Below are 11513 nucleotides of genomic sequence, written 5' to 3'. Positions count from 1 at the left end.
CTCCCTCCTTCTGCACCTTTGTTTTCCTTCTCTTTATTCAGTTTCCTCAGCAGTGGTCCATGAGCCAATGCAGAGCCCAACTCTGCAGAGCAGGGTTTGTGCCAGAATGCTTCATTTTTGTGTAAAAAGCCCTTTGCAGATACTGCAGCTTTTTTTGCTCGTCTCCTCCCTCCTTGCCTTTACCTCTGGCAATGTCTGCCCTCGCTGATATCAAAAAGCAGAACTGGAGCTGGTCAGGCCTGCACCTGGTATTGGTACTTATTGGACCATTGGCTAGAGCTTGAGCTCTTGCAGAGAGGGAGGAACCCCACCTATCACAGCCAATGCCACAGTGTTTCTATCTTAGCAAAGCACAGACAATAGGTATGATAGAAGTCCCTGGAACAGAGGTTTATTGAGAAAACAACTGCTGCAGTGGTCATGCACACACATGTACTCTGCCTGCTCCTACTGACCATTGAGGAGGAGCTTGTTCACACACAAACCCTGCCCCACTTATATGTGTATGTGTAAAAACTGCACATATTTGTTCTATATTGTGACATGTTTGATCTATAGCGATTGCAATTTCTATGCCTGCTTTCTTAACATTTTGAAGGACCTAGAAGAGATGTTCTTTCTTGGATTTAAACTGCAGAACCCGTGCTGTCTGACTGCTAGAGAGCGTTTGGAGGGAGGGGGCTGTCTTCCAGGAGAATTTAAAGACTGGGGGGAAAACACTTTTGTGCAAAACATTGTTTTTCTCTGGCCTAAACTTGTCCCTCTCTGCTTAGAGTGGGAGGTGTCAAACATCACACTCATTTGTTTACCCTTCTCAAAATTGAGAGGCTGGGGTCATTCACCCTGCAGTCCTGGTGGTGTGCATCTAGTTTGGGATTGGCTCCGCTGCTTGAGCACCAAAAACAGCCTGCCTTCAGGGACACAAATCCAGCCTCAACTCCTCACATGCCTCTTGCCTGTCTCTGGGCCAGGTGATTAATGGGTCTGTGGGCTGGGGAAAGATCTCACCACAGGGGTGCCCTACCATAAGTTCCAGTGGGTGCAGGAGCCTGAGTGCTGGTCACTGTGACAGTGATGGAGATGGGGCTGAGTTAGACGAATCATGCATGCCAAACCTGTGACTTTGTTTTTTGCTGCTCAAACATGTATTTCTTTCTGCTTGGGTTGATTGCTCAAGATGTAGGTTTCCAACCACTGCTAAGTCTGGACCTTCAAAGGTGTTTCTGTGCCCACTCTCACAAAACAGCTGCTGGAGTCAGTAGGAGGCAGGACTCTCAATGCCTTTGCTATTGTGAGCCTCTTGTGCTGTTGTGAGGTATCTGGCTGTTCCCTAGGACTTCTGTGGATCTATCATGAACAAACAAATGTCAGATGGGATCGTTCAGCAGGCACTGCCTGTACTTTCTGAAACCCATGGAAAGAAACGAAGGGCAGCTTAGCATCGGGCATTGATTCATTTTCTTGCTCCGGTTCCTGTCCACTTGTTTATTCAGGTGCACTTACATGTTTTTCTCAGCCATTGGCACCAGCAGCTCTGAGCTGGAAAATGCTCAGGGACAGGAGAAAAAGAAGAGAGAGGAGTTGTATCACCCCACTATGTGTTTGGTGATGTAAAATAAAGCCTCTAACTAGTTTCCTTGTTACGCATCAGTCTTTCCTAAAGAAAAGGGAAATATTACCAGGCCCTACATATTAAAGAGCTCAGTCTGGTACTGAAGGATAAATTAGTGGCTCATTTTGAGATGAAATGGCCATTACAATAAAATAGAACTTTCTTATTTTAAGAATTAGCAGTTTCAAGAACCAGCTTTTCTTTTCAATTATGGAAAGATACACAGGGCAAAGTGCAGTATAATCAGTGGACTAACAAGTATAAAACTAGCATGCAGAAAGAAGCTCCCAAACAAGATGCCTTAGAAACACCCAAGACAATAAAGGACAGTGTTCTTTATGGTGACATGATTTAGTGGTGGATGTGGCAGTCCTGGGGTAATGCTTGGACTTGATGCTCTTAGAAGTCTTTTCCAAGCAAGCTGATTCTATGAGTCTATGGAGTGTGCTCCCATCACCTAGGGCTAGAGCCACAGCCTTTTAGTAGCTTAGAGGAAATCCCCTAGGTCTCAAGTCATGCAGTTTTTGACCTTCCTGTCTGATGTTCAGTCCTCATTTCCACTGGTGAGTGCATGCATAGGTTAGCCCTGAACTGGACCATAGGGGACGGCATGATGTAGCTGGAGTGAAATGCAGCCTTTGGGTTTCCTATTCAAGGTGAAATACCTGTAAGGCAGAGGTAAGTTGAGATCTCCAGCTCAGGCTGCTCTCTGTGCTCTCCTCCTGAGTAAAGGCAGCACTTTGCAAAGGACCAGGGCACTATTCATGATATACTTATATACATATATATATATATATGGTACAAAGCCTCGTCTCCAGTTCAAGACTGAGGCGTGCCTTGGGAGCTACAGATGCCAAAAGCTTGGGGACAGAGTGACCACAAGAATTCACTGTGGGCTCCAGCTGAGTGCACACGCCAAGAGGTTGTGGGACAATCCAGCTGGAGGCAGAACAATGGGACTGGGGCTGCAACTGGCACAGGGAGCGGGGTCAGTGCAGTGAAGAGGAAACAGGTTGTTGCTTGGTAAAATAAAAAGCAGCATTTGGCTGGATGATGCTTGCTCATCCACAGGGGAGTAGGAGAGCAGAGAGGCTGGAGTCCAAGAAGGCTTGGATTGGCTGGGGAACATCCTGAGTGGTACAACCCTATGCCTGCAGCACTATAAACACAGGAATGAGGAGAAGGAAGGAAACTTTGTGACTTCTTGTCTGCTTCCTGGGAGAAACAGCAACAGCAGCAGGTGGCCTGGAGACCTTGGAAGGAGAGAAGCTGCACCCTGCCTTCCCTCCTGACTGTCCTTCCAGAGGAACCACCTCTCTGCGGGTCTCCCATGAAGATGTGGACTCCCTTCCTCCTGAGCTGCCTGCTCTACACCCTGAGGATAGTGGCACAACCGTAAGTGCCATTTAAAAACCTGGTCACTGGTAGTTGTGATGCTGAGGAGGGGGCTAGAGTAGCAGGGGAGAGTGTGGGACCCCAGGAGACATCTCCTGGAGGGGATAGGCATAGGGTGGTATATGCGGCATGTCACAAGCCTTTCAGGATCCTCCTGAAAGTGAGAACCTCTCTCATGGATATCACCATGTACAAGAGCTAGGTGAGGACTGGTGTTGGGAACAAGAGGAGTGAGGGACTGTGGTCTGAGGCAGGCTGAAGGGAAAGGTGTAAGATAAAGTGAAGGGCAAAGGGAAAGAGCTGCAGGGCTGGGGATGGTCAAGCAGGCAGCAGTCTGCTGCCAAGGTAGTTGAGGAGCCACCTCAAAGCAAGAAGGGAAAATCCTTTTCTGTTTTCCATGTGTACTGGGAGCACCTAAATATGACTTGGCTGCACAACTGGGGCAGTAGCTTTTGCCTGCCCTGGAGTGATGGTGGTGGAGGGGCACCCCAAAACACAGGGGGATCACCTGCCATGGTGGACATCACCAAGGTGACACCCCAAGGTCCTTGAGAGGCATCCCCCCCAAAGGCTGAGGTTTCCCTGGGAGGGTGGGGGGACACCCCATGTCCTGTTTCACGATGCTAGAGGTGACACTGATGGAGCTGCATCCCATTTTGGGTTTTCAGGTCACCTGAAACTGACTGTGAGAGGTTCACACTCTCATTGTTAATCTGTCCCTCTCACTCCAGCAGAGCATCACCACTTCCCCCAAGGAGGTGGAAAGCCCTCCTGCTTCCTCAGACCACAGAGTATTAGTGCCAAGAGTGGGTGAGATTACTCCCAGGATGTGATGCTTTATTTCCTCACTGCAGGAGGTACCTGATCATTGTTCCAGCTGCACTGCCCTACCCCTCTTCCCAGAGGGTGTGCTTGGACCTCCGTGGAGTGGAGAAGCCTATTCGTGTGGCCTTAACTCTTGTGCACCCATCTGGCAACCTCAGCCTCTACCGCAAGGTTGTCCGGAACAACTGGATCTTTGAGTGCTCCAGATTTCAGGTCAGGATCATTGCTGGCAGTGACCTCTAGCTGGCAGCTTCCACTGTGCTCTTTTGGCTCTCCTGTGAAAAGGATGCACTGTCACAGGGTGTCATTTGTGAATTGGGATGCAGGGAAAGCCAGAACTTTCATCTCAGACAGCCTCCCATCATGTCTACTTTGCTCCAAGGTTCTCTTTAGGGCTGGGAAACGTGCTGGAAGACTGGGAAGTACATGGGAGGGTGCACACACAAGCTCAGTACCAGCCTTTCTGATATGTCAAACTCACAAACCTTATTTTCTATTATTTCTTCTTCATTATTCTTAATGCATAAGAGTGAATTTCAGCCTCTGTGACCCACACACTCTAGGAAATGGATTTCTTATCAACATAGACCTTCTCTTCCCAGCGGTTGTCTTCTCCATCTCACTCCATGCAGGTTCTAGTAGCAGCCCTGTGAAGAGGCAGACACAATTTCTGTGCCAGAACAGGTTCTCCTTCCCTCATTTCCAATGTCTGTCCCACATGCTTCCATAGGCACAGCCCTCAGCCGCTGAGGGGACATCCTGTGCTGGCCTTCAGAGCATGACTGGGAAGAGGCTGGCCTCACTGTGCAGCAGGAGCAGGGAGAAGAGCACTGCTCTGATACCATCTCGTCCTCTCCTACTGCCTGCTAACCTAGTGGCTCCTGTTTTGTGTCCTTAGGTCCCCCAGCCTGCAGGCAACCAGGAAGTGGGCACTGTCCATCTGCGCATCTCCAATGGCCACTACTTCAGTGTAAATGAAGAGAAGCAAGTCCTGATCCATAGAGCTGGCACAGGCACCTTCATCCAGATGGATAAAGCTGTCTATAACCCAGGACAGACAGGTGAGCTGTGAGCTGACATGGAGCACCTCAACAGTTTCCCTGCCTTGACCTGCCTGGACTTTGTTCCCAGTTTCCCATGAGCAGAGTGCATTGTGTCATGTGGCCTCCTTGGGTACAGAGGGGGAAGGCATCTACTGCTGTCTGGAGAGATGTACCTGTGCACCATGATTTAGGGGTAGGAGGGGACTGGAAAGGTTGGTTTCACATGCTCTAGGAGCAGAGATGAGTTAAGAGGGAGCAAACCCGAACATAGTCTTCTCACCAGGACTGGTGTGCTCACACTGCAGATGAAGGGAACCCAGATGTAGGCTGTGGGAAAGATGCGAGGCTGGCTGCTGGGCTGCTGCTACACATCTGGGGGAAGAGCTGGTGTGCAGGGCTGAGAAAGGAGTAAGGGGGACTGCAGGGCAGGCATGGGGCTGCTGGTAGAGCTGCGTGAGGAGATGTGATTCTGGGGAAAGGCAATTGCAGGGCAAGTCCGTTCCTGGAAGCACTCAGTCTCTATAATGTGTTCCATTTTCTCCCTTCAGTGAAATTCCGGATCGTGACACTGACCCAAGACTTTTCTCCTGTTAACAAGAAGGTAAAGCCTGTCTAAGTGGAGATGAGAAGTTTCTGGGCTCCCTATGCCAGTTCTGCCTCCTCTGCCAGCCCCACACTGGAGACTGAGATAACCCCAATCCCCGCACCCAGGGCAGGCAACACCAACCCTCTACTAAAGTGGGGACAGCAGCACCCGTTTGCCATCGGCTTTGCTGTCACTCTCATGGGACAGCTGCTGCCTGGTGGGAGGGTTGGTGCTGCTGGTGGGGAGTGTGCCAGCACCCCCTGCTAGCTGAGTTAGTACAGGGCAGCCCTGGAGCTGCACAAACCTGACCCTCCTTCCTCCCTCCAGGGCTCCTGGGGACATCTGTGGGCTGCTGGCCCTGGGTGCAGTTACCAGATGGGTTGTGCACAGACTTGGCCAGACATAAAGCTCCCCTCCCACAGCACTGGGAAGCTCAGCGCTGTGTGGAATGTGTTGCACCTAAGGGTGGCAGGAGGGTCAGAAGCAAGCTGTGATGCATCTGCACAGTCTGAAGAAAACGGATACAGGGAAGGATATAGACGAAGTGATCATAAAAAAAAGAAAAGAGAGAAAACAGTATGATTAAATCATACTGGCTTGTTGCTGTTAGCAGCTCATGCTCCCTGCGTCAAGGGAGTGAGAAGTTGCCAGAGGCTTGCATATGTGTTAGCCAGGAAATCACAAGACTAACATCTTCCTATGGGAAGCAATTATACCTGCAGCCAGAAGCTGTGGCTATTTCACACTCCTCTGTCCTCAAGCAGTTTAAGGAATTCATGCCATGACAAATAAATACTGAAGGGTACACGTGAGCAGGAAGTTTGATCAGATCCTTCAAGGCTGAAATAAAGGGAGAGGTTTTCCCAGCTTCTTTATTGCTGTCTTCATTTCATCTTTTTTTGGGCTATAGATGAGGGCCTAGGATCACATTCTCCTTTCTAATATAAGATATAAGGTTTATCTCATATATTAGTTAGAAAACAGAGCAAGCAATGCATTTGTTTCCATGCCCAAAATTGGTTCATGATGACATTTGACCATAAATGTTCAATATCTATGTATAAGTAAATTAGCATTAGAAAAATGCTGTGATGAAAATTTGAGAGTTCATGTTTAACCAAAGTTATTATGAGGCTTATGTGCACTGCAGCATTAAAGCTATAATACATTGTAAATTGGATGGGTTTTTCTAGCATCAGCATTAGATTCACGTTATGAAAATAGTTAACCTGCACTTTTGTTTCAATGAAAAAAGAGCTGCCTGTAATAACTTGCATGGAAGCTTAAGATGATGAATGTTGTGGATAATATGTGGCCTTCTGTTTACAGACAAATTACTCTCCCAAGCTCCTGTTCCTGCCTCCTTATGCCATGTGCTCCCAAATCATGTCCTTCACCACTGCTGCTTCCTGATAGCTGCAGTGATATAAGAAAAATCATAGAATTAATAGGCCTCAAGGGGCTGAAGTATGTCTTTCTTTGTCCCTCCCTGTTACTGTCAGCTGCAGTTGTCAGTAATTCACATCTCCAAGTCTTACCTACTAGGCCAGGGATTTTACAGGAAAATGTGGGGTGTATTCTTCCTATAGGTGATGCAGATTTTGCTAATTTTTGTGATTAATGTTACAAAATGTGTGCCTTTTAATATTTATGAACTTGGGATGATAGTATTTGTGAGTCTCTCTATTTTTCTTCTTTTTTAAATAACAAATTCTAGCTTTCACAGCTGTAGAGTTCCTATCAAAGTGCGTCTTAAACATTCAAAAGCAAATCCAAAGAATAGCAACATAAATATTACATATTTTCCTTACTGCTTCAAAGTCATTCTCTTGGTTTCAGTAGGATCAAGCTCCTTCTATTACAATGTTTGGGACTGGTGATGTTGTCATAGCATATGGGTTGGGTGGGTAAGATAAGTTGATATGAAGGTTGCTTTGTTATGCCAGTGTCTGACATTGCTGTCTGTTTGCTTTGCAGTACTCCGTGGTGGAAGTCCAGGTGGGTGCTTCAGACTCCTCAGGTATTACGAGGAGAGGTACTTCAGTATGGATAATACCTAGGCCACTGTCTTACTGATTCAAGGTCCTTTTCTTAGGGTCTGTGTATACACATGCACATGCATACTCTGCCACATTCTTCCTGTTAACAAGCCTTGACAATCCAAATGGATCAACTTCCATCCATTTCTACACACAGAAATGCCCAGGCTTCAGCTAACTCTTACACTTCATCTTTGTGTAAGGCTAGAGAGTCTAAATATCAGGACCTTTCATAACTACTTTATCAGTGGCAGTATAGCGTAGAGTAATCCTGGGTGGGTTGGGTTCACCTGTTCTGTTTGTGCTTCAGCACTTGGGTCACTTCAGCACCATCTGGGAAAAAAACAGCAGGAATCAGTGAAAGCCTCTGAACCCTGATGGTTGCCTCTTCTTTCCTTCCCTTGAACTGCAGGACCCAAACCACAATCGGATTGGCCAGTGGCTGGATGTGAGACCAAAACAGGGCATTGCAGATCTCTCTTTCCAGTTAGCTGATGAAGTCTCTCTGGGGACCTACACCATCAGTGTGGTGAACTCGAAAGTGTCCAGTACCTTTAATGTGGAGAAAAGGGGTAAGGTGGAGTGTGGAGAACAAAAAATAGGGTGGGAAAATTTGCATGTTTCTGTCTGTATAACAATATATAGCCAAACTTCGTAAACTGTTATTTACTGCCTGAAAGCTAGGATTAAACACAATCTATAGAGTGGGCAACACCAGAAATGTACACAGGGGAGACTGTTCTGGAGGTTCCTGGAGAAGGTACCTGCTAACAACTAGGCTGGCACAAAGTGAGAATACACTAAAGACCTCTGCAAGACAAGTTCATATGTTGGGGGGGGGGGGGGGGGGGGGAGAGAGAGATGGAAAGGGGATTCTTTCTTTGGTTTCCCTGTTGTTTGTTAATCCTTCTTTTACCTCATGAACATGTTCTTTCATGGGAACCCAGCCTTACAGAAACCCAATCTTCCCTTTTGTCATTCCATGTCTACGTAGCCTGTAGCCTTTGATGGAGTAACTCTGTATTTTTGTTCCAGTGTTGCAAAAGTTTGATGTTTTCTTCGAGGGACCAGCTCAGATTTATGCTACAGATAGAACTTTCCCACTGCGTGTGTGTGGCAGGTAAGGAGGATGTTCAGGGGAAAAGAAAGAGCTCAACAAAACTGTGTCTCTCTTTCCGTGTGTCTTCTTTCTCTTAAATCCGTCAAGAAGGGCCAAACAGAGTCATTCCTTTTGAGGAATCCCAAGTACTGTAAAAGTCAAACTGATGGGCTCTTCCTTAGGGAAGTGGTACGTGAGCTACACGGGAAAGACCATCCAGCTATAGGGAGACTTGTCCTAGGCAAGCTCTGGAAGCTGTCTGTCCAGCCTCAAGAGACCTTATATGGGGAAAAACATGTATCTGATATGGGACTGATCTGCTGAGGTAAAGGAGCATGAACTGGTGTTTCTTTAGAAGGTTATGCTGTTCCCTCTCACATGCTACTGAATCACCTTCTTAGAAGCAGCAGGTGGGTTTCTCTAGTTATACAGCCGTTAGCAAAAAGTGAGCAGATGAGGGTCTGAAGGAAGGCATGATCTCAGATGGCATAAGCATGAAGGAGGAAGGAGAATGATCTGGAAAGCACTTCGGAGGCAGATAAAGGAGGTGAGCTCAACTGAAGCTGGTGGTAGTCCAGAGACTTTTGGTATCCCTTAGCTGCTGATGTGACATAATTTCTCATTAATGGGGACATTTAAAATCAGACCATATGAAACTCTGCTAGGAAACAGTACAGCACTCTGCATCCCCATGGTGGGTCATAAATGCCTTCTTGTTACTGATACTGTCAGGAGTATTGCTCCAAAGGGAAAGCCAGAGAGAAGTCAAAGCAAGGAAAAGCAGCAAGGCAGGAGGGGGAGATGTGTGCACTGACAAGGACGCACTTCTGCTGTACCTTGCAAACAACAGCAGAGCACGTCTGATGGTGGAAACAAAGTCCAGACCATGAGATAAACCCATAGTGGGACAAGTCTGAGATCACTCTGGGCTCAATTACTGCCATACCATGCATTTGCTGTTGCTCTCTGCAGGTATATGGGTTTCTGCTGCTTTCACACCTGAGCTAGCATCTTCACTGTGCTCTGCACTGTGTGGGCACATCAGTTCAGGTCAGCTGTCTGTGTGCACCTGCAGCTCCAGGAAGCAAGCAACCAGAAGTGGGAGACCTTTGGAGAGGATGGGTCCTTTCCTATCTGTGTTTTGTTTCTGCCTCTGTTGGACACAGCGTTGTGCTATTGCACTCCCTGACCAGGCAGTGTACTGTATTTTCATTTATGCCTGCCTGCATGCCACCTGCATTAAGACCTTCATCAGGAAGGCCACCTATGTGGAGCAAAAAACACAGCTCATCTGCTCAGCAGCTCCTCTGGTGTTCTCCTTGCAGGTACAGCTACGGGAAAGCAGTGCAAGGGACCATGAGGGTCAGTTTGTGCCAGAAGGCAAGGAGGCGTCTTCAAAATTCCAGCAAGGACATCTGTAGGGAATACAGTGGTCCGGTGAGTAAAATCCTGGAAGATACATGGGTAGTGAAGGAGCTCCACACAGAGCTAAGTGTCAATTGGTAAACAGGATGAACTGCTATGTAGGGAACATTTGCCAACCTCTGTAATGTATAGGTACACTAGTAAGTAAATGTTTTCACTCAATGAATGCAGTTGTTGCTGCCCAGACCAACAGAGAAGCCTTTACTCCCCAGAAATTCTTCTCTGCAACTTTGTTAATGATAAGGCTTGGAAAAGAGGAATCTCACAGAGAGATATGTTTTTTTTTTCTGGAAAGAAGGGTAACTTGCCAGAAATAAATAGAGCTTTTTTAGTTGCAAAATCACTGCATTAAGGGGAACCTATCTTGCAGCTGCACAAGGACACTAATGTATGGTGGAGACATGGGTAACTCCATAGCCAAATCACACAGTAGCTTTTAATACTTTGTTTTCTCTTGTTATATATTTACACATTGTGTATTTTTATACTTATCCTATTACATCTTTCCATTCCTAACAAAGTAGTTCATAGCTGGGCTTATCCCTACATATATAGTTGAAAACTTTTCATGCTTTGTCATTTTTTCATGCTTTGTCATTATGACTCATTACTGTAGTTGTAATCTCCCAGCTTTGGTAATGATTCTTTACTTTGAATTTTTATTTGATTCTGCAGTTCTTCTAGCTATATTTATTAAAATTCTCATAACTTTGCTCTGTGAGCCAGTTAGTCCGGTCTTCAGTTTTCTACTAAAGCTGGAAGGTTGCCAGCATTGTAACAGTGATAAAACTGTGATGTGTGTTTTGCTTTATATTACTCCAATATGAATTGCACATATTCATGCATATAAAATAGGAAATACAGAATTTAAAATGTGAACCGTATCTATCTATATACGTGTCCGCATTATTGTTACAGTCCACAGTTATGATGGAAGTACCTTTTACCTATGACTCCTTCCCTTCTCCCCAGTCCCAAATAATATCTACCACTTCCTATTGCAGACTGCGAGCAAGGGGTGCTTCATGCCTTCTGTAAGCATGTCAGTCTTCAATCTGGCTCCTGGTGAGGAAGACGGCAAGCTCTATGCAGAAGCCTCTCTCACGGAGACAGGCACAGGTACCCAGGAGCTCAGCAGAGGAGGTGCAAGGGTGTGAGAGACCATTCTAGGGGTGTGATGGTCAGGGTGGGTGCACCTCTGCCTCTCCTCCACTGGTGCTGGGACCATCGCAGGACACAAGAGCAGTCCTGCCCGAGGAACTTGCTGTGCCTACAGAGCTGCTCTGTCAGCAGCAGGTGGGTGAGGTGTGGTTGGGAGCGTGGTCCGTGAGGCCACTAAAGGAGTTACCACAGGAACAGCCCTCAAACCTTGAAGGGTGATGCTGTTGGGGAAGGAAGTTTGAGACACTCTGCTTAGAGGGGCTGGGAATAACAAAGTGAGATTAAACTAGAGTGCAGTAGTCACCTCCAGTACTGATCCTGCTTCTGT

At 46.9% G+C, this 11513-nt stretch overlaps 1 protein-coding gene across 1 annotated transcript in view; it reads left to right on the top strand.

Moving 5' to 3' along the window:
* Positions 1-2806: 2806 nt before the first annotated feature.
* The window catches only part of LOC134161348 (alpha-2-macroglobulin-like protein 1), a 28029-nt gene continuing 19322 nt past the window's right edge, over positions 2807-11513 (top strand). The window contains exons 1-9 of the mRNA XM_062614069.1: positions 2807-3007; positions 3862-4045; positions 4731-4893; positions 5424-5476; positions 7439-7459; positions 7913-8072; positions 8536-8620; positions 9925-10036; positions 11029-11143. Coding sequence (XP_062470053.1) covers positions 2943-3007; positions 3862-4045; positions 4731-4893; positions 5424-5476; positions 7439-7459; positions 7913-8072; positions 8536-8620; positions 9925-10036; positions 11029-11143 — 958 coding nt within the window. The 5' untranslated portion in view covers positions 2807-2942. The remainder of the gene's footprint in view (positions 3008-3861; positions 4046-4730; positions 4894-5423; positions 5477-7438; positions 7460-7912; positions 8073-8535; positions 8621-9924; positions 10037-11028; positions 11144-11513) is intronic.

Source organism: Pezoporus occidentalis, unplaced genomic scaffold, assembly GCF_034315485.1.
Source record: "Pezoporus occidentalis ecotype Australia unplaced genomic scaffold, CSIRO_AGI_Poc_V1 ctg172, whole genome shotgun sequence".
Taxonomy (NCBI): domain Eukaryota; kingdom Metazoa; phylum Chordata; class Aves; order Psittaciformes; family Psittacidae; genus Pezoporus; species Pezoporus occidentalis.
Note: the sequence above shows the minus strand (reverse complement) of the source record. Positions and strands in the feature narration are given on the sequence as shown.